This window comes from Aquarana catesbeiana, linkage group LG04, assembly GCF_042186555.1.
Source record: "Aquarana catesbeiana isolate 2022-GZ linkage group LG04, ASM4218655v1, whole genome shotgun sequence".
Lineage (NCBI taxonomy): Eukaryota > Metazoa > Chordata > Amphibia > Anura > Ranidae > Aquarana > Aquarana catesbeiana.
The window spans coordinates 415957567-415984583 of record NC_133327.1 but is presented as its reverse complement, the minus strand read 5'-3'; the positions used below and the strand labels follow the sequence as shown (position 1 = coordinate 415984583).

The 27017-nt window shown below is 40.8% G+C and overlaps 1 protein-coding gene across 1 annotated transcript in view; it reads left to right on the top strand.

Annotated features, from left to right (window-relative positions):
* Window positions 1-27017, top strand: part of SGK1 (serum/glucocorticoid regulated kinase 1) — a 206663-nt gene that overhangs the window by 57809 nt on the left and 121837 nt on the right. The window contains exon 2 of the mRNA XM_073627312.1: window positions 14528-14749. Coding sequence (XP_073483413.1) covers window positions 14528-14749 — 222 coding nt within the window. The remainder of the gene's footprint in view (window positions 1-14527; window positions 14750-27017) is intronic.

Here is a 27017-nt window from a genome sequence, read left to right as displayed (position 1 = left end):
CAGCACGTAGCACGAACAAAAGTCTCTGCCACAGACTTATCTGGAATAAAACCCGTACGATCCTCTGCCACAGGATGTATTGGTTTGTGATGAATGTCAGATACAGTACTTGAACCTTTAAGCCAACCCGGCAGTACTATACTGTAAGATTACTTTGGAATGTGTCCTCCAACCGAGTCACTAGGCCCCTCTCCAGACCAGCACTCTGCATGATCCTTCCATGATGGGTCCTCCCCTGGGCTCTCCTCAGTTGTCCAGCTTCTTCACTCAGGATAGACAGCTCAGGACCATTCCTCTGCCGCTGTGGTAGGCCCCAGACAGGCTTCCGGGTCCACCCACACGCCGCAGCGATGCGGGCCTCCGGAACGGAGGACCACGATGTGGTATTCCTAGTAGGGCCAGCAGGTGGCTGAAAACAAACCCTAAAACATGGCGTCTGTCCCATAAATACCCTCTCCCAGAATGCAACTCGGAGGACCACCTCCACCGAGTTATCTCCGGGACAGAGGAGCACTCATTTGCTTCAACACGTTGCTTTTCCAACACCTGCCGATGGTGACAACGACACCCACCGGCACAATGTGGAACTGCATGCAACGTCAGCCAAGCTGGAACAAATCTAACTTCCTATAATAAGCGACCCACTAAATTTACCTATCAGCGGTAGATAAAAATCTGCCAGCGCTACAATAGAGAAGTGTGGCTTTAGACTCGGAGAACCTAAAAGCTGAAAAATATGAACATGAAACTACAAGGTCTGGTAAAGGAAGCCATAGTCATATTTAACAGCAAATCTTTAAAAAAGAATGTACCGTATTTATCGGCGTATAACACGCACCGGCGTATAACACGCACCTCAATTTAGGAGGGAATTTTAAGGAAAAAAAACTTTTAGGAGGGAAGTTGAAGGGAAAAAAACTTACATTTAAATGCCCATCATTGCAGCCTTCTCAGTGCAGCCTTGCCCCAGTCCAGCCTTGCCCAGTGCAGCCTTGTCAGTGCAGCCTTGTCAGTGCAGCCTTGTCAGTGCAGCCATGTCAGTGCAGCCATGTCAGTGCAGCCTTGCCAGTGCAGCCATGTCAGTGCAGCCTTGCCAGTGCAGCCTTGCCAGTGCAGCCATGTCAGTGCAGCCTTGCCAGTGCAGCCTTGCCAGTGCAGCCATGTCAGTGCAGCCTTGCCAGTGCAGCCTTGCCAGTGCAGCCATGTCAGTGCAGCCTTGCTAGTGCAGCCATGTCAGTGCAGCCATGTCAGTGCAGCCTTGCTAGTGCAGCCATGTCAGTGCAGCCTTCCCCAGTGTCCAGTCCAGCCTTGCCCCAGTCCAGCCTTGCCCCAGTGCAGCCTTGCTGAAGCCTGTGAGCTTCAAAATCGCCGACCGCGATTTGAAAATGGCGCCGCCGGCGCCGAAATACACAGAGCCGGTCCTCGGCTCTTCTCGGCGGCTCTCGTTTACTTTCGGTTCCACTCGGACGGTGAGCGGAGCTATCCGAAACTAGCCGAGTATACTCGGCTAGGTTCGGGCGGCGCTCGAGTGAAACCGAAAGCCGCCGAGAAGAGCCGAGGACCGGCACTGTGTATTTCGGCGCCGGCGGCGCCATTTTCAAATCGCGGTCAGTGATTTTTTCATTCTGACAGGTCAGGATCGCAGGGGATCGGCGTATAACACGCACCCGCGATTTTCCCCTGATTTTAAGGGGAAAAAAGTGCGTGTTATACGCCGATAAATACGGTAATTTCATCTATACTATAAGGACTTTCACACACTAGAAAGGCATGTGACTAATAACAATTCCCGCATTTCGTTCCTCTGCCCCGGGAACTCCTAGTTTATTGGCCTACATGAGGGAACCGGGCTTTCCTCCCACTCATAGTTCCTGGTAATATTCCCCCATCGTCCACACCTCCAACATCTCCGGTCCAGAACAGGGTCTCACCTCAAAGGATTACAGGCTGATTGCACTTGGCGCATGTGTTTCCTGAGAGCTGAGACTTCCTGTTGAATAGATGCAATAGAATTAGTCAAGTCCATCACGAAACACTTTTTTTGCATATAGAGCGAAAGAAGGGATAGAAGACGTAACCTGAGTATGCACCTGTCCTGAAGAAGTTAATACTGAGAGTATATAGCGCCAGCCATGACTTCTGAACATTCCATTTACTTTGCTGCCATGTTAAATGCTTTAATACATTGATAATTGTCCCCCAGAAGGTATTGAAGTTGGAGAAAGACAGGAAACCAGTCTGAGGGACATTTAATAATAAAGTTGTTGCATTTTGAAAAAGAGTCAAGGACTTCTTCTCTGTGTTTTCCACACGTATAGCAGTCCTTTGAAATGAATAGACTTCCCTACATGGGATGCATGGGAACACACTGAAAACAAGCAGAAAAGTGTTTGCGTTCAGTCGTACTTGTAGGTGTGAAACAGGTGTGGCAAAATTGCACCAGGGTTGCCACAGAATTGCCTTAGATGTGACAATCTGCATACATTGAGCCCAATGCATCTGTTTAGGAAGCGGTCCACATACCACTTACATACAATACACGACTTCCCCATTCATTTACATATTAGAATAATGAATGTCAGAATACCTATGAATTCAGGTGTATTTCACATTGTGTTTGGTAGTGTTACAGCCTTTGATGTGTACCATTATAAATCTTGTATTAGCCAAAGTTCAGTTCAGTGTTCTATCTTTAGCACCATTCCGTGACTGATGTGAATAATTTAATCATCAGATCTGATTGTATTTGTGTGCCAAGCCTGGCTCACACTTCTAGTGACAGATCGTATTTTGCAACAGACACAGAGGTGGGGGATTTTTGAGCTGGGTATTTGAGCTGGGTACACTGTGGCCTCTATGGGAACTATGCTATCAAACTCTCACCCTGACTTATTATTATTGACAGATATTCTCAGTAACTTATATCAAATCCAGGTCTCCTAGATAGCCTGGGAAAACTCCTTTCTAATATTTATTTATTTATTTTATCACACGTACTTTATATAGCACTGTATATTTACATATATATTTACATCAGTCCCTGCCCTCAAGGAGCTTACATTCATATACTAGGGCCAATTTAGACCGGAGCCAATTAACCCACCAGCATGTCTTTGGAGTGTGGGAGGAAACCTGCCCCAGGGGACAATGCAAAAAAAAGTTTTAAAAACTGGCGTTTTTTCGGGAGCAGTGATTTTAATAATGCTTAAAGTGAAACCAAAAAAATTAAATATTCCTTTAAATATCGTGACTGGGGGGAGTCCTTACTATGCCAGTAAAGTAGCGCTTCGTTCCCATGTTTATAACAGTGCCACAGCATAACCCAGGGGCGGATTCAGAGTGCAGTCTCAGGAGGGATTTATTGGGGAAATGGCTGGTGTTGACGCTTCAGTCATCGCGACACCATGGTTGTTATGGTGTCAGGATGATTGAAGAGCATTATTTATATTATTACATTGCAATATAAAATGAAATGGTTCAACTCACCATAATGCAGAATCAGTGGGAGCCCTGAGTGTGTCACTTGCCACATCACCTGCCACACGTTGCGGATTGTCACTTGCCACAAGTTGGGGATTGTCCACTTGCCACGTCCCCTGCCACACGTTGCAGATTGTGCACTTGCCACATCACCTGCCACACGCTGCGGATTGTCACTTGCCACAAGTTGGGGATTGTCCACTTGCCACACATTGCGGATTGTGCATTCGCCACGTCACCTGCCACACGTTGCGGATTGTGCACTTGCCACATCACCTGCCACATGTTGCGGATTGTCACTTGCCACGTCACCTGCCACACATTGCAGATTGTCCACTTGCCACGTCACCTGCCACACGTTGCGGATTGTCCACTTGCCACGTCATCTGGCACAAGTTGCGGATTGTCCACTTGCCACACGTTGCGGATTGTGCACTTGCCACATTACCTGCCACACGTTGCGAATTGTCCACTTTCCACGTCACCTGCCACATGTTGCAGATTGTCACTTGCCACAAGTTGGGGGCAGAGAAGGAATAATGCTGGCACTCTGCCACTGACAGTGGACACTGGACATTTTAACTAGTCTGTCTAAACTCTATCTAACTCTATCTATCTGTCTAAACTCTAAACTGCAGCAACAACTGTTCCCCTATTTATGGCTCCAGCTCCTGTCACGTCGGCTCTGAGACTCGAGTCCGACGTGACTCTGATGTCACTCGTTGCTAGACGCCAGGCTGCCCAGGCGTTAGCAACGAGTGCAGGGAAGAGGCTCCACCCACCTCTCCAGCTCCTGGTCAGTGCGGCGTAGCTGTAATAACACTAGAAGAGTCTCTCTCTCGGCGCCACTGATCGGTTGATGTGAGAGAGAGACTCGGGCAGAGGCAGAGCAAGTGCAAGAGACATGTCAGTGTGGTATTTTCGGGGGGGGGGGGGGGTAATTGCCCTGTTGCCCCCCCCCGGATCCATCCCTGGCATAACCAGGGTAGATAAGATGTCCAACCTTGATATGACTGCCACCATTATCATATCATGACCCGAACATCAAGCTCATCCCTATATGCTGTGCACTTCTGCAAGTGCAGTTGCTCCAGAGCTCAGTAAATGAGGGAGAGCGCTGCTGACTTCCATCATTAAATCATGTTCAAGCAAAAATGCGTTTTCTTTGGGTTTTTTTTAGAAGCTGCAAGATACATACTGTTACAGCTTCAAAGTAGCAAATCCCCCTAACAAATATTATACTCCCTATGCCATTACATATTAAACTTACAATATTATTTAAGGGACAAAAGCATCAAATAGGTAGTAAAACTAATATTTTTTTACGTGTTAAACAAAGCCCACAGACCGTTATTTCCTTCCCTGGAAAGTAATATTGTTCATTTATTTGTTCTTTCTTTAAGGGGAATGATCTTTATGGTTTGCCAAAGAGCTCATGGAAATAAAAGAATAAGTTTAAAATTCACATCCAAGGAAATTCATGAATCCTATGTTCATAATAATCAGAATTCAGAAACTAAAAAAGCATATGTGTGAAAATAAATGCAGGCTTTATTTAATTGAAACATGTAAAATATCCAGTCTCCATCACATAGCACACTTTGAATTGCTCCAGCTTCAAAATCTGAGTTTCAAATCAGAAACACATTTCCGTATGTGCATCATGGAAAATGTTTCCACAAAAGTCTATATTAAGCACATCTCCTTCCAAAGAAAACTAAAACAAATCACAGATCTGTCTCCGCAACTGCAGGGAAAAGTAAAGAAAAGGAGGTGCACTCTAGGTGTCATTTTTTTAAGGAGGCCTAGTGTGGTGGTATGGCTTCTTTACGAATCGTAATATATTTTACTAAAGCCAATGACGTTTTGGATTTTATACTGCAACAGCAATTCTGGATTATGCACTGTGAAGGGATCATTTATCTTTCCAAAGTTTTAGTGAGCTGGAAAATGATTTGGCAAAAAGTCAAAGTGCATTTAAGCTTTTGATATATGCTGAGGTACATTGGATCATTACTGTCCAGTCATGATGATTCCAGTGGTGACCTAGATGTCCATGGCACCTTTTGGCTCTCACACCCCCTTGTCTGTTATACACGAAGGAAAAGTCTCTCAGTATGTGCAGAGAGCAGAGACATTGGACCTGATTTACTAAAGCTTATATGTACAAATCAACCAAGCAGATTGTATCCTCACAGTATTTGCTATGTGCCCACAATGTCCATAAATACATGCTCAGGCTTGGGCATATGTACACTATATTGCCAAATGTATTGGGCTGCCTGCTTGTACATGCACATGAACTTTAATGGCATCCCAGTCTTAGTCCATAGGGTTCAATATTGAGTTGGCCCACCCTTTGCAGCTATAACAGGTTCTACTCTTCTGGGGAAGGCTGTCCACAAGGTTTAGGAGCATGTCTATGGCAATGTTTGACCATTCTTCCAGAAGTGCAATTGTGAAGTCAGGCACTGATGTTGGATGAGAAGCTCTGGCTTGCAGTCTCCACCCTAATTCATTACAAAGGTGTTCTATCAGGTTGAGGTCAGAACTCTGTGCAGTCCAGTCAATTTCCTCCTCCCCAAGCTCGCTCATCCACAGTATATTGCCAAAAGTAATGGGCCACCCCTCCAAATTATTTGGTGGAAGGGGGATTATGGTGTGGGGTTGTTTTTCAGAGGTTGGAGTTGGCCCCTTAGTTCCGGTGAAGGGAACTCTTAAAGTGTCAGCATACCAAGACGTTTTGGACAATTTCAAGCTCCCAACTTTGTGGAAACAGTTTGGGGATTGCCCATTCCTGCTCCAACATGACTGCACACAAGTGCACAAAGCAAGATCCATAAAGACGTGGATGAGTGGGTTTGCGGGAACTTGACTGGCCTGCACCTGAGTCCTGACCTCAACCCGATAGAACACCTTTGGTATGAATTAGAGCAGAGACAGCGAGCCAGGCCTTCTCATCCACATCAGTGCTTGACCTCACAAATGCACTTCTGGAAGAATGGTTAAACGTTCCCATAGACACACTCCTAAACTTTACACAAAAAAAGACAGTCACTTCCAGCACTAAGGGATCTTCTATTGTAAAGGGCAACAGGGGCATCAGTATTCTAAGACTAGGTGGATGCTGCCTTCCTCAGGTAGCACAGATCTGAAGAAGGAGGTGTGCCCCTGAAACACGTTCGTTTTTTTCCCCCGAGATGTGACCTCGCACATGTTTTCATACTGTGTGATTTTATGGCTCATTGAGAGATGCATTTTGTATTTTGTGAGTATCCACTTTTTATTGATTTACCATTTAATAAATGTCATTGATAATGCACTAGGTGTGCGCGCCTTCCATTTTGTCTTTTCTGTACACTCCTAAACCTTGTGGACAGCCTTCCCCGAAGAGTTTAAACTATTATAGCCACCTCAATATTGAACCCTACGGAATAAGCCTGGGATGCCATTAAAGTTCATGTGTGGGTAAAGGCAGGCATCCCAATACTTTTGGCAATATAGTGTATGTTGAACTGGGAAGGCAAATCTTTTTAGTCAATTCCGACCATTTTCTAAGCAATAATAAAGTAGAACTATAGGCAAAACTTTTTTTGCATAGAGTTAGGGAGAATCATAACTCCCGTCAGTTTATTTTTTGCCATCTGTATCCCATCGAGGAGTTCTCTCTACACTTCTTGTCTATCCCATAGCCAAAACACGAAGTGAGAGAAAATCCCTGCAAATGAGGGGAGTACCTTGGGGATCCCTAGGTCACTAGAACTAGTGTCCCCATTGGAAGATGTCCCCTCTTTTCTGGGGACAGCCCACAATTTGGGATTTTCTTTTACCTTCACTTTCAATGATAACAGTAAACAAATAGACAAATAGAAAGGGTGAATCTCCCTAACGGGGGCACAGACAGCAATTTACAGGTGTTCTGATCCCTCTCCACTCTATCCAAAACATAACAAAAACTTTTGCCTTTAGTTATACTTTAACTGAAAAACAAAAATGTATTATATTGCAGCTAACCAGTCCTGAAATTTGGTGGCTGCATCCGTTTTGTATTTTTAGGCTTCTTTTTTCCCTTATTTTCACTTCGTGATCTGCCCAGTAACACACTTCCTGTCTTAGAGTGGCTCCACTCTGGATGGAGGAGCAATGAAGACAACTTTGGACACCAGCATTGTCCATCTGGGGTCCACAGTTCCTCACAGGTTCATTTTTGGGAAAAATGTAAATACTGGAGTATTTTAGCTTTTCACATGGAAATCACAACTAATAAAGTCCATGTGAGACATAACAAAAGTTATTAAAAGCGGGATTCCGGCCGTAAAAAAAAAAAAAAATATTATAAGTCAGCAGCTACAAACACTGTAGCTGCTGATTTTAAATAAGTACTTACCTGTCCTGGGTGCCCGCGATGTCGGCCGCCCGAGGCCGACCCGTCCCTCTGCTCTCGGATCCCGGCACCGCCATCCTAACTAAGGGAAACAGGCTTTGGAGCCTTACGGCTTCACTGCCCGTTTCCTACTGCGCATGGGCGAGTCGCGCAGCACTTTGTGAATGGGACGGGATGTGTTGTGGGACACACACAGTTCCCATAACACACTACGCCCCATTCCCCAGAAGACAACGCGGGGAGGAAAAGAGATAACATCACCGCGGTGTAGAAAGAGGCAGATTAGGAAGACTGCCTAGCAACAGCCATTTCACGTAAGTAAAAAAATTGTTTTTTTTTTTCTTTTCCTCCGTTTTTTTAGGTATTTTTTTGTGCAATTTTTTTTTCAGGGTGGACCTCCACTTTAACTCTCCTGCATAAAGCAAAAACGAAAATAGTGGTTGTATACAGACTGATTCTTCAAATCACAGCTAATGTGTACTTTTTACAATTCATCTCTTAATAATTAATATCTAATTTATTACACCAATACCAGTAATGATTTTGTTTGTAATTATACAGACTGAGGCACATGAAACAATTACTGTTAATGCTGCGATTTGAGGATATTCATTATCTTATTTCCAAACCATTTCTGAGAAACGACTGGTACATTGTTTGAATGTAAAGAAATATCCGGGGTGGGGAGTTGTTTGCAACTGTCAGAGATTCACATAGCTGAATTTTCATATTCACATTGAATTACAAGATGCAGTGGACATAATCCTCCCAGTTAGCAAGATTGAAAATTGTCAGCTGACCAGCAGCTGCATTCAATCAGATGGAGCCACTGTTCAGGTACACTGGTGCCGGCTGTCATAATACAATAGAGAAATGCAGCACTTAAATGTCCTTAGTAAAAAATAAAATGTCCATCAATCCAGAGAGGCACCCAATAGGTGAATCAATCTTGATTAAAAGGTGAACAGTAATCATCCACCAACACCACAGTGAGTCAAGCCTCTTACCCTCACAACTGGACCACTATACTATAGGTGGTTCACAAAACACCAAAACATCAATCCACCATGGTTTGCTCCAGCATGGATCCAGGCATCTCTCCTCATGTTGAAAGGTGTAAAGACAAAAATCACTTCATGGTGTACTATATCCAAATATATCAAAACCATTTAAATTAATTAAACGCACATATATACTCACACAGTGGCAGATATAAACAGGCATGTCATATGAAAACTCTTGATGGTCTCAAACCGTCAAGATGGACGCTGTTTTCATGTACAGCGATGCCACACGTCTAAAAACTCCCTAAACTAGTGGTCCAGTTTTGGTGTTTTGTGACCACCTATAGTATAGTGGTCCAGTTGTGAGGGTAAGAGGCTTGGCTCACTGTGGTCTTGGTGGAAGATTACTGTTCACCTTTTAATCAAGATTGATTCACTTATTGGGTGCCTCTCGGGATTGATGGACGTCTTTCTTTTCTTTTCTCTATTTCATACTTGTACATTGTTGCCCACAATTTATGCTAGCTGCTGTCCACCTGCCATTTTTAACCTGAGCGCAGTATTATCAATTTTCATATTGTATGGTCATAATACAATAGCTGAAGCAGGAGATTTGTCCATTTGCATTGTATGGAGGAATTATGTCGATTTTTTAATTCAGTTCACAGGCTGAACGAAAATACTGTGTATGGCCAGCTTTGCATGAGATGTGTGTTGAGAAGGGTAATGTGGAAAGGTGAATTACCAAAGGAGGGAAATAAGAGCAAGCATAAACTGGCATTGTATGCTTGGATTGAAGACCTACATACAGATACAGACATTCATACACATAGCGATCAATATCCCATCTAGCTGAATGTACACTGATATTCAATGTGTATGATATGATCCTAGTTTGCCATGCGTGTTTAACATTCAATTATTGTTGCATTTTTGGCTTCTGTAAGGTACAGCACAAAATGTGAACGTCAAAATTTTTCTTTAAAATTTTTTGAAAAAAATAAAGTGACCAGCTTGCTAAGCAATGAACTGTGCATGCCCCACAAATAGCATGCTAAAAAAAATGGTATGCTAATGTATGATAAGAAAGTGTCAGTATATGTAAAGGTTTTATCTTGGAAATGTCCATTAGAACCAGCATATGGAATTCTGTAAACTGGCTTGTACTTGATTTTGGCATGTGCATAAGAATCCGTGCACGTGAAGCACAATACCTCTATATGTATGGTTCACTAAGGCTTTCTACAAATTACAGTCCCCTTTCAGGAAACCCATGTGTGCTTGATGTGGTTTTATTACTCAATGATATGTGCAATTACAATTGCTAACAAGGGTTAGATAGACCCAAAAAAGAAAAAAAAAAAAAGTAGAAAATCACTTTTTTATTTTAGGCATCCCTTGGCATTGGTGGTGTTTGTTTGGACACTGCATACACATTTACTAAAGTTTGATTTATTAAAAGCAAATAGGCTTTTAAAGTGTTACTAAACTCACAACAGTAAAATCAGTCTGTATTTGCAGTAAAGCATGCTTGTTATACTCACTTTGCACAGGCTCAATGTGATGTGTATTGCTAGTTTTTTTTCTTGGGAGGGTGCATGTGATCAGCACAGGGCCAATCAGGTCTGTCCAGGCAGAGGGACAGGAGTCCTGCAGCCTCATAGAACAATCAGAGTAGAATGGAAACTCCTACTACAAGCTTTAACCAGACACTGATAGAAGTCACAAGACTGCTATTTACTGCTGATGAGAAATGGTATTTAGCAGGTTATATTTACTAAAATAATTTCACTTCCATGTTCTGTGTACTGTGGGAGACCAGATACAGTTAATGCAGGGTCCTGGGTTTAGTCAGGCTGGGTTCACATATATGTGAATTGGATACGGGGATTCGCATGACAGGCGGGTGTTACCGGCTTTCAATGAAGTTGGTTCACATAGGTCCGGGGCGGCCGTGGAGTGGATTGTAAAAGGGTCCTGTGCGTGTTTGTGTCCGGTTCAGGTGCGAATTCAGGCAAAAATTTTGAACCCGAAACGCACATATGTGAACCTGGCCTAACACTTTAACTTTGCATGGGAATTTGCCTCAGTGCTTAGTGAATGAGGTGAAGCTCTACTGATTTCCATCATCCAATAATCTGCAAGCAGAGATGCTGTTTTTTTTTTTTTTTTTTTCATTTAACTTGCACATGATTGGATATTCTTTGCATAGTGAAACTTCCCCGCATTCACTAAGCTCTGAGGCTAATTCCCTTGCCAAGTGCAACTCCCTATTTAAAGTGAACAGACTATTTGCCTTTAGTAAATCAATTCCATACAATAGAGTCTCTAGCAGACCAGTATTGTACGCGTATTCCACACATATATGTGCATGTTTGCACACTTTGCACAAGGTAGATTCCCCAAGCATACAATTTGCTTGTTTGTGGAATATTCATCATACATGCATCTACTTTAGTACACCAAACTTGATAAATGGTTGGAAAAGAAATTATTGAGAGTCCTTAGAATTAGGACTTTTTTTGGGAAAGGATAAACCAACAGCAAGGTCCACCAAGAGTGACTTACCAAAAGAGTAAATTTCACTTTATTTAATTAACGTGAATCAGTTTAATAATATGTAAGAAAAATTCTTTTTTCTAACTGCACTGTTCAGCACTGAATGCTTGACGTGTACACAGGTTCACTTCATTAGGAAAAACAATTAATACCTTAGCAAATTAAATCCTTTCCTTTTGCAAAACTGAAGTGGAAAGTAAACCATTGAAAACATGTTTATGCTAGAACTAGCACAGAGATGAGCATAAAATGCTGAAGGGCTTAGTGCTGTCTGCAAATGAGAAAAGACCAGGCCTTACACAAACCGTTGTCAGCTGTGCATCTGGATCTCATCTGCCAAAATATTAACTTTCAACAAGGCACATTTGCTAACAGAGAATGAGCCCAGGAGGTCAACATATAATCTTTCCATTAACGCTATATAACTTTTTCTTATATTGAGATAGACTGTACTTTTTTTCAAAGTTGTCGCAATTTTTTTTTTTTATAGCGCAAAAAATAAAAACTGCAGAGGTGATCAAATACCACCAAAAGAAAGCTCTATTTGTGGGGAAAAAAGGACGTGAATTTTGTTTGGGAGCCACGTCGCATAACCGCGCAATTGTCAGTCAAAGGGACCCAGTGCCGAAAAGCAAAAAGTGCTCTGGTCTTTGACAAGCCAAATGGTCCGGGGCTTAAGTGGTTAAAGAAACAGCTACAGTCCAGAAAAAGTTTGAGCAGTTATAGTATTGAAGAGTTGCAGGTAAAACAGATAACATGGTTGTGGGTGGCATGTGCAGGACAGGTCCCTGACTGGCAGGGTGGTGACACTAGCAGCACTTGAGGAAGCTATACAGGTCCTATACAGTAGTCCCAGAGACTGGTAAATAGTAAAGCATACAGCGATGTCCCTAATTTCTCCCATCCTGCACCAGAACCTTTCCCTAAGTCTAATGCACTGTCCCTGACAAGCAGGATCCCTCTCCCTATTCTTGCCACTCAGAAATGTGTGCCAGATCCAGCAAGGCACTGATATTTATTAACACCGCCCCCATACTAAATATGGCCACCAAAGGTCACTCTTGTTGCAGTGGTGACACCTACAGAGTCTGCAGAGGAATGATGTTCCTCCCAGCCTCCACTCCATCTGCACAGCGGCACACAACACTACCTACAGAATGGAGAACAAACTACATGCAGGATCATGTGACTGGACCAGGGCTGAAAAAAATAGGTAAGTACACACATCTTTTTTTTTTATACAGATTAGGCAGGATAGATAGGAGAAGGGGGGAGAGAACATTTTTTAGGAATTGTTAAACCTAGGCTTTTCTTCCATTTTAATTGTTTCATGACAGGTTTTGTTAAAATGTCTTTGAACCCAAAAACCGAAATGTAATATACTGCAACTTACCAGCCCTTAGATGTGGTGGTTGCTTTACTTTTCTTTTTTCATGCTTTCTTTTCTTCATCTAACCTGGTAACCCTGTGAACAACACACCTCTGTCCCTGGCTAGCTATGCTCAGTTCACCAAATCTATGGAGGGTTGTCAACCAGGCTGGAATACTAATATGTCTGCCTTGGTTCATCTCCACTTGTCCCATATTGTGTTTAGTGAGATTAGTCATTTACATATGAATGGTAACTTTTTCGTCTTTAGTGCAGCTCACAGAAAGAGAATGGCGCAAGGAATTGTTACTAGCTGACCACCACAATGTATGAAATGATCAGGGAACATGATATACTCAATAAATAGTGATCAAATAAGTATGGTGAACCAAACATAGATAAAAAAAAGTCCAATTAAACTTTTGTAGCAACACTGAGTAAAGCAGTCCTCTGGAAGACAAATGGGAGAAGAACAAGGTGCCCCAATCTAAGTGCAGCATAAGTAAAACCAGGGTTTATTAAAAGTATCAGCTAAAAGGCTACTCACAAGATGTAGATAATAAAAAAGCATATAATGCAAGGAGGGTCTGTGGTCATTTTGTGGGGTCCAGGGGTATCACGCAGTGGGCTCAGTAATGTTCACGGCAGGATAGATGGAAACACCGGCCTGAATCCTGCCTCGCAGTGGAAGAACCAGCGTGGTACACACCAGGAGCCATGCCTGAAGTGACCCCGGGACATGTCGGATGATTAATTTCAAAGCTTCTGCTTCTTCATGAGATCCCTGATGATCTGATGAAAAAGCAGAAGCTTTGAATCGCATCATTCGACACATTCCGTCATCACTTCTGGCTCATCTCCTGGTGTGTACCACGCTGGTTCTTCCACTGTGAGGCAGGTTTCAGACCAGCACTGCCATGTATCCTGCCGCGAGCATCACTGAGCCCACTGCGTGATACCCCTGGACCCCACAAAATGACCACAGACCCACCTTGCATTATATGCTTTTTCAATATCTAGATCTTGTGAGTAGCCATTTTGCTGATACTTTTAATAAACCCTGGTTTTACTTATGCTGCACTTAGTCTGGCGTGCCTTGTTCTTCTCCCAGCTCACAGAAATGGACAGGAACGCTGCTCTTCTTGCAAGGTCAACCGATATCTTCTGTGCTTACAGAAAATGTTCTTAGAAAAAACAAATGCAGCCACATCTAGAGATCGATAAACTGGTATATATTCCATTTTTTGCTCTTCGGTTTATTATGCTTGAAGCACCAAAATATAGGCATTTTGCAATCAAGCACTTTCCTGAAACCCATAGAGCACATTGTGACACTGGGAGCTGAGAATATAGTTAGTTAAATGACAACACATCCACATGCTTATTGGCATTTCATTGTTTAAAAATTAAAGTAGACTTTGTCTTCTGTTAATGTTGCTGTTCAGTTCATTAAAATCGTTTGCTGGGCCGATGGGTTGGGGAATTAAGGAAACAAAGCACTGCAGAAGAAATGAAAAGGTACTGGATATATGTTTGCATCCACTGCCTGTGTGTGTGAACCATCAGACTTGCAAAATCTGATAATGTGATGTTAAAAAAAAAAAGTGCCCCAATAGGCCAGCATGTTAAATATTTTAGGCGTTTGCTGTAATTGCACTTTATAAAAGGGAAATATAAATAAGTAATGTAAATGCACACATTTTATAAGTGGTTTTCATATGATTTTTCTAGGTCAGAAGATGGATAAAGAAGCCAACAGCCAGCAAGGATAAACATCAAAGTAAACACTTGAAATACACACCTGTACCTACTGTGATGCATATAGCAACTACCCAAGAAGAGGCCGAGTACTCACTGTGTCACAGTTACCTGGATGATCCTACATTCGAAAGTTTTAAATCTCCTCATGACAAACAGGTCAACTACTGGGAAAGCCAAACAAGCTGTACTACTGTAAGTATCTATATTTACAACATGGAACAATTATGGCACTGTATGCTCTCTCATCAGTTATAATTCACATTAAGTGTATATTATTATTGTTTGTACTTTTTCTTAAATCATTTTTGTTAAATGCCTAATTATTTCATATGTTGTATATGTTGTTATTTCATATGTTGTCCCACACTCATATATATTTTAGATTAAGTTTAGGTATAGACAAAATTACTATACACCCAACTGCAAGAAGCAATAGAAGTTTGTGGGTTAGATCAGAAAAGGGTATCCAATTAAGAAAGCCCAGAAAAATATTCCCAACGCACACGCTCTCGTAATGGGTGTTAGGTAATCAGATGCTGCAGTAACCACTGGCTGGGGACCATAAATACTCAAAGTGAAGGATATGTTACTAGCACACCAAGGATCTTCAAAAAAGGGTCCAAAGCTTTATTCAACAATCTCCACACAGCCACAACAGCGACCTTTTTTAGAGCCATGCAGGACCACTTCATCGTGCACGTGATGTCACATGCCTGATGAAGAGGTCCTGCATGGGTAGAAATTATCACTGTTTTAGCTGTAATGTGAATAAAGCTTTGGACTTGTTTTTAGGGATCCTTGGTGTGCTGGCAACATATCCATTGCTCTAAGTTAAGAAAGCAGCACACACAGGGGTTGATTTACTAAAGACATATAGACTGTGCACTTTGCAAGGTGCAGTTGCACTCTGCAAGAGCAGTTGCTCCGAAGCTTAGCAAATGAGCAGAAGCAATGCTTACTTCCACCATCCAATCACGTGCAGGCAAAAATATATTTTGGTTTTTTTTTATTTCCTTGTACGTGATTGGGTATTTTTTGCAAAGTGAAACTTTGCCTCATTTACTAAGCCCTGGAGCAACAGAACCTGCAGAGTGTAACTGCACTTTGCAAAGTGCACAGTATATTTGCCTTTAGTAAATCAACCCCACAGAGTCTACAAAGGATTATCAGCAATTGTATTTAGTAGAGTGCAGATTATTAACAAAGTTGCTTGCAGAACACAGATGCTAGCACTAGTAGTATTATTTTGCAACAGGTGCAGAACACTGGTAGAGACATATACAGGAAACTTGCGTTAGGTGCAGAACCCTGCAGTAACAGGCTCAATAACACTTGTAGGGTAGTTTTCTTTTCTTTTTTTTTTTCCTGTCCAAGCCCAGTATTTCTGGCTAGTTCAGCTAGAGAACCATAGGAGGAAGGGGTTGCAGGGAAGGTAAAAGGTGTCAGAAGACCTTTCATTTGCTATAGAGGAACATGTGGGTCAGTGTCTATAAAAGGAGGGGGTAGTCTTATTTTCCTTTCTTTTACTGGCCAAGTCTGGGTAGTTGTGGCTAGTTCATCTAGAGAGCTGTAGAGGGAAGTGGTTTCAGGGAATGATGAAAGGAATCAGAAGACTATACTAAGACATTTACTATAGAGAGAAACTTTTGCTTTAGGGCCTACGGAATGTCGGTAGTCTTCATTTTTTTTTTTTTCCTGGACAAGTCTAGGTAAATGAGGCTAGATCAGTGCGAAAATTAAAGGAGGAAGGTGTTTCATAGATTGACGAGAGGAGTTAGATGATTCTTCATTTACTACAGAGGAACTTTTGAGCCAGGGCCTTTAAAAAGAGTCTAGTCAGAAGACCCTTTATTTATTGCGGGTACTTATATAGCACTGTCAATTTACGCATTGCCTAACATATACATTGACATCAGTCCCTGCCCTCAAGACCTTACAATCTAGGGTCCCTAACTCACATTCATACAGACACACACTAGAGCCCATTTAGACAGGAGCCAATAAACCTACTAGGAAGTCTTTGGAGTGTGGGAGGAAACTGGAGTACATATAGGAAACCCACGCAGGGCACATGGAGAACATTTAAACTCCAGGCAGGTAGTGTCGTGGTTGGGATTCAAACCAGTGACCCTTTTGCTGCTATGTGAAAGTGATAACCACTACACCACTGTGCTGTCCTTTTATAGATCAGGATACAAAAAGCCATCTCTTTCTCTTGTTTGGTGGTGTGAACCTTTGAAAAGTAGATTGGCATATAAAGCAGACCCCATGCTGCCTACAAAAGAGCATTCTAGCAGTAGTTTACTCTCATTTGGTCTGCTAAATATACCATTGAAAGTTGTTATGTTATATCTTTTCATTAAAAGCCAGAAATATCTGTTAAATTTGAGAGAAATCTTGTGAGTTAACTTTATATACTCTCTGTCTGTGCACAATGTGTTATAGAGATAAGTATGGGCAATGGAGATGAGGAGATGTTCATGTGAATGCATCAAAAATGAAATAGGCAGGGCTGACAACACATGCTGTGGAATTCAGAGACAAAATACACGGTGTTGTCATGTCAAAGAGGAAGGTAGGAACATACTACTGTATATTTCTAGCATGTATTGCGTAGATGTATGAAGTATATATTTTTGCATTTTTGTATATATTTATACCCTTTTTTAGTTTTTACCTACAGGTAAGCCTATAATAAGGCTTATCTGTAGGTAAAATTAATATCTCCTAAACCTGTATGGTTTAGGAGATATTCACTTTGCATGCAGCCGCTGACGTCAGCGGCGCATGTGCTGTGAAGGCCCGGCTGAAGGTCCGGCAGGCACTGCCAGACCTTGCCTGGAAGAAGACTCCCGTGCACATGCGCAGGAATTACGTAATCGTGGCTCTAGCCACTCACAGTGCCGGAGCTGTGAACCCAGAAGAGGGCAAAATGTCAGCTCCCTCTGCGTGGACCGGGACTAGATGCTGGCACTTCGTTCTAAGGTGAGTATTTCATAATGAGCTAGTATGTGATGCTCATTATGGCTTATGACCCTACAGTTTTTTGTTTTTTTTTAAATAAAAAAATTCTGTGCGGGTATATAACTACTTTAAGAACCGTGCAGAGGTGGGAAAATATGTGAACGAATTCTTTAAGGGTTGTTTAAAGTCTATTTATTCTATGTGCTGACTACCATTCAAATTAGGGCCCAACTCAGAAAGGAAAAGACCATTGTATGAAAAAAAAAGGCTGGACAGCAGATTCTTTAGTCTTTATGAAAGAAAAACAATCCAAATAATCTTTTGAAGTTTACAAATAATATTTCCTTCTTCCCCTATTAATCTGCCTATCAATCTGTCTATCTATCTCTTTATCCTCTGCCTAGCTGTCTGTCCACTCATGCTTCAGTCTGTCTCTGAGCAAGCCATATTTTTAAACACTGATGTACAATGGTTTAACACAAGGGTCTTCAAACTATGGCCCTCCAGTTGTTCAAGAACTACAATTCCCATCATGCCTAGCCATGTCTGTGAATGTCAGAGTTTTACAATGCCTCATGGGATGTGTAGTTCCGCAACAGCTGGAGGGCCGTAGTTTGAGGATCCCTGGTTTAACATTTATGGTTTCTAGTCTTTCTATGGTTTCATAGAAACAATCGAGTACTGCCTGTGATACTTTTTTTATTTGCACTAACATACAATTTTTCAGGGGTATGTCCCCTTCATCAAGGTCCAAGCAGTACTCAATGGTTTCATAAATGGGGGGGGGGCTTGCACAGAACCAATTGCAAAAAAAAGAGGGGCACTTAAACAACATTCCCACAATATGCCTAGCAGTGAATCATTAGGACAAACTAAATGACTGGGTTCTATATATTTAGAGAGACAGACAGATGCTGAATGGTTTTAATTGCAGCTCTGGCTCCTGATCACATTAAAACAGCAAATTTAAAATGTAACGGTGATTACATCAAAAAGAATGTAAATTAGCAGGTCCAACTCGTAAATGTAATACAGATGGTAGGAATCAGGGAAGTGAACTTGGAAAGAATTTGTACGACTGGACAGTTTACGTTCCCGTTTCTGAATCCTATCCTAGCCTATCATGTCATCATACAGCAAGCTATAAACTATTTATCTGAACTTAGATAAACAAAATACATGCAAGGAATACTACAACTAAAAATACAACTACGTTTTTTTATACAACTAAACATTTTATAATGCAGATCTAGCAGTACGCAAATAATGTACAGTATCTCACATATGATTTTCATTCCTACACTGTTTTGTAAAAAAAAAAAAAAAAATTCTGTAATTCTTTTCAAATGTTGAAAGCAGAGTACTGCACTGTATTAGATGAAAGTAGGGAATTTGGAAAAAAAGCCACACCTTGTTATTTTCTAATTTACAAAATGGAAAATCCACTTTGCACTGCAAGTGCACTTGGAAATAAAGTCGCTGTAGATCCGAGGGGGACATTCAAGGAAATAAAAGACAGCATTTTAGCTTGCACAAAAATCAGCAGAGCTTCCCCTCATTTCAGATCTACCCCTTAGATTTACAGCAACTGCACTTCCAAGTGCACTTGCAGTGCAAAATGGATTTGCCTTTTGTAAATAACCCCCTTTGTGTATATAGAAAAAGTCGTAGATCTTTGAGTTCAGCTCATGATATATAGGGGCAAACACAAAGGTGTTGCGTTTATAATTTTGCTCAGTGTAGAAAGTAAAGTCAGGTTGTAAAGCATTTCAGATACCTCTCTGTGACAGACATGTCACTGCTCTTTGCATATGACAGTATCTGGGGGGAAGGTTAGAGATGGAGATGAGGGCTTTGCAAAAGACTTGACAAAAAGTCCTAGTTTGTCTAATATTAATACCATCATCTGCATATTTTGGGGAAAGTCTGAATGCATTTGAGACAGCTAATGGAGTGGATTATAAATATAATACTATAGTTTCATGCTTGGCTAGTGAAAAGGTTAATTTTAACATTATGTTTTTGGAAGAAAGCATAGGAAAATAACATAGGAAACTAAGAGGTTAGCATATAAACGCCATTCCAATGCTGTCTTCAGTAGGAGAAAAGACCACGTGTTTCAATTTAAACACCACTAATCACTGGCCCTTATCAATTTCTCCAAATTAAAAACATCTATGCCTGCTTTGGCATCCTTAGAAATCATACCAGTTATGAGGTAAGTTCTACTAATCCTGGACCAAAAATGTATGTGTGGGTTTTGGGAGATAGTGTTAAAATAGATGTTAATGACAAAATGTTTGCCATTACAATACTATGGCAGCAATCTCTACAGTAGAATAAATGACAAAAATAAATTTTGACAAAAAGTACGTTTATATAAAAAGAAAAGCTCACTGCGTGTGCATTGATACCCAATCTATGAGTTCAGAGACCCTGAGTTTAATCTACTATAACAGTTGAGAATGTTCGCCTTGCAAAGTGAATTTTTACTTTGCTTAGTTAATGAGGTGAAGCTAAGTGAAAATTCAATGAATAACAAATCATTTTCGAGGAGAATAAAAAGAAAGGATTTTGGCTTGCATATGATTGAATTATTAAAGTTAGCAGAGCTTCACCTCAGTATAGATACATTGAGCATTCATTGACTGCTAAAAATCACATGAGGTCAGCTTTAGAGCCCTTTCACACCGGGCCGCCCATAGCGTCGGCGGTAAAACGCCGCTATTTTTAGCAGTGTTTTACCGTCGGATTAGCGGCGCATTTCAGCCGCTAGCGGGACGCTTTTACCCCCTGCTAGCGGCCGAGAAAGGGTTAAAATCGCCCGCAATGCGCCGCAATAGCGGCGCTTTGCCGGCGGTATCCCAGCGCTGTCCCATTGATTTCAATGGGGAGCAGTGGTGGAGGAGCGGTAAACACACCGCTCCTTCACCGCTCCAAAGAAGCTGCTGGCAGGACTTTTTTCCCATCCTGCCAGCGCAGTGCTCCGGTGTGAAAGCCCTCGGGCTTTCACACTGGAGACAATGCTATAGCTGTTTGAGGGCGGATTGCAGGCGCTATTTTTAACGCTATAGTGCCTGCAAAACGCCCTTGGTGTGAAAGGGGTCTTAGTTGGACACCAGAAAAATTTGCCTGTTACCAAAAAACAACTGGAGAGTGCAAAACCTAGTGCAGCTGTGCATGGTAGCCAATCAGCTTCTAACTGCAACTTGTTTATTAAAAGCTTTGACAAAAAAACTTTGAAGCAGATTGGTTTCTATGCAAAGCTGCACCAGATTTAGCATTCTCCAGTTTTAGTAAATCAATCCCAGCATGTCAATGAAGGGAGTGATGATTTGGTAGGCATCTACAAGGCAAGTAGTTCTCCTTGCTGGGTAGCCATTGACTGAATATGCCAAGGAAATTCAAATTTGTATTTCAAAAACCTAGAAGGTCACAGCAAAGCAAGGCCCTTGCAGAAAGAGCTCCTTAATACTAAATAAGTATTCCAAACAAATTTCGTCTTTTGTTGCATTGTCCCACAGGGAAACGGACTTAAATTGGATTGAGCCAGGAATCTAACAGATCTATTGAGTGATGGCTACATACAATTATTTTTGGTAGCCATTCATTGAATCAAAGGTAAATGACTGCGGTATGATTCTTGAGAGTGCTACTTGGAGCACTCAGAGAATTAAAGTGGAACTTTAGTCAGAAAATAAAGTCCTGCTAGATCACTTTAGACTGGCCCCTTTTGCAGGTATAGCTATGTAAAGCATTAAAAATATTTGCCTACATGGTTTAAAATCCAGTTATACACTGTCTCACCCTGCTCTGCACATGCTCAGTTGCTCTCCTTTTTTAGGCACTTTTAGGCACTGACGAATTTGTAAAGGCAGATCTGCTGACAGCCTTAACCTCCCTGGCGGTATTCCCGAGTCTGGCTCGTGGGTGGAATTTCAGAACCAAAAGCGGTAACCCCGAGCCAGACTCGGAATCGCATCGCAGGATCCAGGAAGAGCTTACTTACCTTGTGCCCTGGATCCTGTGATGTCTCCCCACAGTGTGAGCGGCTCATCCTCCGCTCTATTCATCACGGAGCCGATCTCCGTTCACTGCGAGCATTGCGACGCACAGGGACGGAGAACGGCGCCAAATTCAAGAAGTGAAACACACACAATACATACAGTATACTGTAATCTTACAGATTACATTATTATATGAAATAATTTCACATCCCTTTTGTCCCTAGTGGTTTGTCCAGTGTCCTGCATGCAGTTTTATATTATAAAAACTGTTCTTTCTGCCTAGAAACTGGAAATTGTCCATAGCAACCAAAACCGTCCCTTTACATCAAAAGTGGTTTTAGGCCAGCTAGAAAACAGCAATAATAAATTAGAATCACTTGCAGAATTGAGCGATAGTGATTTGTGGGAAAATTCATCATCAAACACTGAAAAGTAATGACAGTGACAATTCTGCAACTGAGCAAATTTCAGTGTTTTTGATTTGATTACATTATTGAATAATTTTTATTATTATTATATTATTATTTGGTATAATTATTTATAGTTATTTATTATATTATAATTTATGATTTCATGTTTCAAACTTTATCATACCTGAGATGTCTACTAGACTCTGGTTTGGACAGATTTAAGTGAGTTATTCCTAAGAATTACAGGCCTACTATATAAAATGCCAAATTTCCATGCAAAATAATGGTACCGCTTTCAGCACCTAAAATCTGAAATAATCATACCGCCAGGGAGGTTAAGGCAGCATTAAACCCCCGTATCCTTTACAGCCAAGGAAGCTGCTTCTGTTTGATCTGAAACTGCCATAGTGCTGCACATGTGATCAGTTATGATGCCAGTCATTTGATGGTTTGACAGTTTGGTTAAGGAAACAAGCAAATGTGACAGTTAGCAATCCCGGCATTCCAGGAATGTAACTGTTTTTTTTAAACCATTAAATCAATGGGTTTAGTTCCACTTTATGATTTACTGTTGTTCAGGGGCTCTGGGCTTCAGAAAAATGGCGACCTCCAGGAAGAAGAAACAGGAGCACTGTTGAAGGCAATTTACAGCACACACTAATGCTGGTAGCATATTTTTTTAATGTGTAATGTATGTTCCTTGCTAAAGAACTTTATTTTTTATCAAGTTTTTATGGGTAAAGTTCCACTTCATCAATATAATAATAACAATAGTCAACAATACATTGATATCCAAACACTACTTTTCAAAATATAAATGTCAGCATGTACATGTCTTCTAACTGTTGATTAAATCATAATCTATATCAGTGATGGCAAACATTGGCACCCCAAATGTTTTGGAACTACATTTCCCATGATGCTCATGCACTCTGCAGTTTAGTTGAGCATCATGGGAAATGTAGTTCCAAAACTGGGGTGCCAATTTTCACCATCACTGACCTAGATGAACAAAAGATCATTGTGAATAATTTGCACAATGCATCTAAGGGGAAAAATTCTTGTTTATCGGGTTTTAAGTTCTGTCTCAATTGAAAATTTAACTATGGCAACCAAACTTTTCTAAAAATTCTGTATCCGTTGTAAAAGATTCCATCATTAAAATTACTTTTGTGGGTGTTTTTTCTGTATATACTGGATTTTCTATAATACTACTTTCCATGGAAACTACAGTAATTTATGTAGGTCTATGCACTCTTTTAAGCACATTTTATTGACTTCTAGTTTATACAGCATAATTGAGTGCAGGTGATTGAAATATATTGCATTATGGAGACCTTTTTTTTTTGCAAGAAACATTAAAGTTCCGTCTTTGCAGTTATTTCTTTCCTGATCAAATTGTCTCCTTTAAATTTTCTACAATCAAGCATACCATGTCGTTTACTAGCCTATGACTTTGACCAGATGGTTTCCATCCAGCATGCCAGAGCATTTGTCAAAAACTAAGATTTGATGATGAAAGAGATGAATGAGATCCCAGAAGTCTGCCAGCTGCAGGCTCCTTGTACCTACAAGGTGCTTAGTTGTACAAATTTCATGCATTCCTTTACGTCTCTGGAGGAAGAATCCTTAAATTTCAGTAATGGGGTACAGAAGGGTTATATAAATTTAACTACTACCACATGTCAACACACTTAACAAAGAAATCTATAATACTTTTGGGAATTTCCCTTTCCACTCACACCAGTCTAAACTGTTGAAGTCCACTACCTACAAAGCCTAAAGTTATTGGTTAGACCTTGCAAAGAATTTGTGGTTTTGATCCTCACCTTAGTGGAAAATGACATGACGTAGATAACCTACTCTTGATCCTATATTGTCAGTGGGCATTAATACTGCTCTTTGATTCTTTTTACTGGTAGTAAATACGCTGATTTTGTTTGGTAAAATAGATGAAAACCCAGACACCTAACTCTAACAAAATCTTTAACATGTAAACGTCTTTTCAAAAGTCACATTCATTCCTACTAAAATTTACAGCTTTTACTAAACTAAAACTTGGTAATCCTGCCATGGAGATCCTTTGACCCAATTATGATCCTACATAGTCACCCTATTATATGTGCTTCTGGAGGACACTAAAGCTCTATGTGCAGGCGTGGTCCACCACTGTCCTCATTTCCCTATTAGGCTGGATCATTGTCTTCTCTCACCTGGGGGGCAGGGGAGGGAGGGGGAAACTGTCTCCACCAGGAGAAGACAGTGATGATTGCTAGCGGCTATAAAAGCTGCTGGTGATAATCGCAGGTAAAACTTGGCATGCCAGTAGTACCCAAGTAGTTCGATCAAGGTACATTTAGCCTACCCATACACAATTTGAATCTCAGTTCAGCAGGAACCAGCCGAGATTCAAACCGTGCCTTACTCTTTGTCACTGGCGCTTTGTGATCCACATGTGCTTTCAGTGAAAACTACAAGTGGCTGCTCCAACATTGTTTTCACTATCAGGAAGCTCACCCTATGCAATGGCATCCAGCCACCTATATAGTACATGGGGGGAGACAAGACATGGATGCAAAGAAGCTGGAGGAGATCAGTAGCACTGAAATGAAAATATGAATGAAAAAAGGGGAAAACAAGTATTTTCTTAGGAAATAAACTGTTTCTGGAAGACAATGCTTTAGCAAACCAAAGGGTCTCATTTACTAAAACTGTAGAGTACAAAAATGGATGCAGCTTTGCATAGAAACCAATCAGCTTTCAGGTTTTTTGTCAAAGCTTAACTGAACAAGCTGATAGAAGCTGGCTGGCAAACACTGGATTTTGCATTCTCCAGTTTTAGTAAATCAACCCCTAAATGTCCTCCATTCAGGGTTTAGATATACTTTTAAGAGAACATTTCTTTTATTAACGTACATATTGTTGGCCAACAATCCACTTGGTTTATTTAGAAATGTTTCTTTTTACATTTTAAAGTAGAACTAAACCTTAAATGGGTGACAATTAGTTTGGTAAAGTACTATTATAAACAGGTGCTATTATCTATTTATTTTATTTTTTTTAGAAAGTACTGTTTTTACATATTTTTAAAGCTTATTTGCATCCTAGTGCTGCTGATCTCCTCCATTTCTTTGCATTTACCTTCACACAAACATGCTCCATTGGCTGCAGCGTGTTTTTGCTCTAGGCAGGTATTATGATGGTGACAGCAGTGGACCATGCCTGTACATTGAGCTTTAGGCAGGCCATAGATGGTGCACAGTTCTTTGCTGTAACCACGTCCCCGCCGTGAGAAAACAAGGATAATTGCTATCGGCTATAGCAGCCGATAATCACAAGTAATCCGGCATGCTGGTTGAACCCAAGTTGATCGATCGATCAACTTGGTACATTCAGCCTGCCCACACACAATTTGAATCTCAGCCGATTCAGCTGAACCGGCCGAGATTCGAACCATCTATGGCTAGCCTTATGCCGCGTACACACGGTCGGAATTTCCGACAACAAATGTTCAATGTGAGCTTGTTGTTGGAAATTCTGACCGTGTGTATGCTCCATCGGACATTTGTTGTCAGAATTTCCGATAACAAAAATTTGAGGGCTGGTTCTCAAATTTTAAGACAACAAAATCCATTGTCGTAAATTCCGATCGTGTGTACACAATTCCGACGCACAAAGTTCCACGCATGCTCGGAATCAAGCAGAAGAGCCGCACTGGCTATTGAATTTCATTTTTCTCGGCTCGTCATACGTGTTGTACGTCACCGCGTTCTTGACGTTCGGAATTTTCAACAACATTTGTGTGACCGTGTGTATGCAAGACAAGTTTGAGCCAACATCCATTGGAAATAGATCCAGGATTTTGTTGTAAAAATGTTTGATCGTGTGTACGCGCCATTAGTCTACTCCAGAAGCCCATGTTACTGGTTGACTAAGTAAGATCACAATTGGGGGAAAGGAACAGAGTGCTGGCACCCTATAACAGGAACGGCTTTATTTTAATGAAATTATTACAACTTTATTTAATGAAAGCTGTAGATTTAAAAATGTTGAAAATTACTTTTGACATTCCAATAACATGCTAAATATTATATGAGATTCAAGTGATTAGATTTACATCTACATTAATGTTCAAAATTAAAATGTATGCTGTATTTAAAATATAATATATAAACGTAATGTTTCCAGATTCCGCATAGTTATTTTTCAGTTGCTTAGGCTTAGGCTACAAATTCCATATTGCAAATTTTAGAACGGAATACATGTAGCTAGAAATGTGCAATAACAGCAAAAAGCTTTGTAAATTAGTAATGGAAAATTCCCTGAGATAGAACAGAGTGCAACTTATGATGCCCCCCTCCATTCTTATTGATAGATTTACAAGTCCTCATGGATATTCAACATCAAATGAAGATGATGTATCACTTAAAGATTGACTGTGTAACATTAGTAATAATAACCACACAGGCTTGACAGGTTATAATCCATACAGTAAAGAAGCTTTCCAACCCTGCCAGTAAAAGTATACATACCACAGTAGGAGACTTAAAAATGCTAACAAGTATCCTGTCTGAATATTAACACTGACCTCATAAGCACATTATAAAATGTTATTTTAACAATATCTACACCCATCAGCACCGAACCCAAGTATAACTACGTGCGGACCCACAAGTAAGCCATACAGTCCTATTGTAATTCATATAGTAGTAACAAAAGAATTCAAGGAAATTTCAGTTTTGAAGCTTAACTTTTCAAAACACATCTTTGTGATAGGTCATTCAAAGCATGTAAAACAATGACATTTTACAGATTGCTAAGAAAAGCAAATACAACACTGCACAGATAAGTATGACATTTATTCTTTTGTGTAGTTGCTTTTTTTTATGAACAAAATATTTAAAAACATTAGTACTATAGTTACAAAGATACAAATAAGGTGTATACAATTTAAAGTGAATATGACACTTTTACACAAAAATGCTTCGACGTGCAGAAAGTCACTAATTAGTGGTGCACTGAAATGAAAATGCTGGACCAAAACGCAAAATTCAGGATGCGCTTGGCCGAAAACCGAAA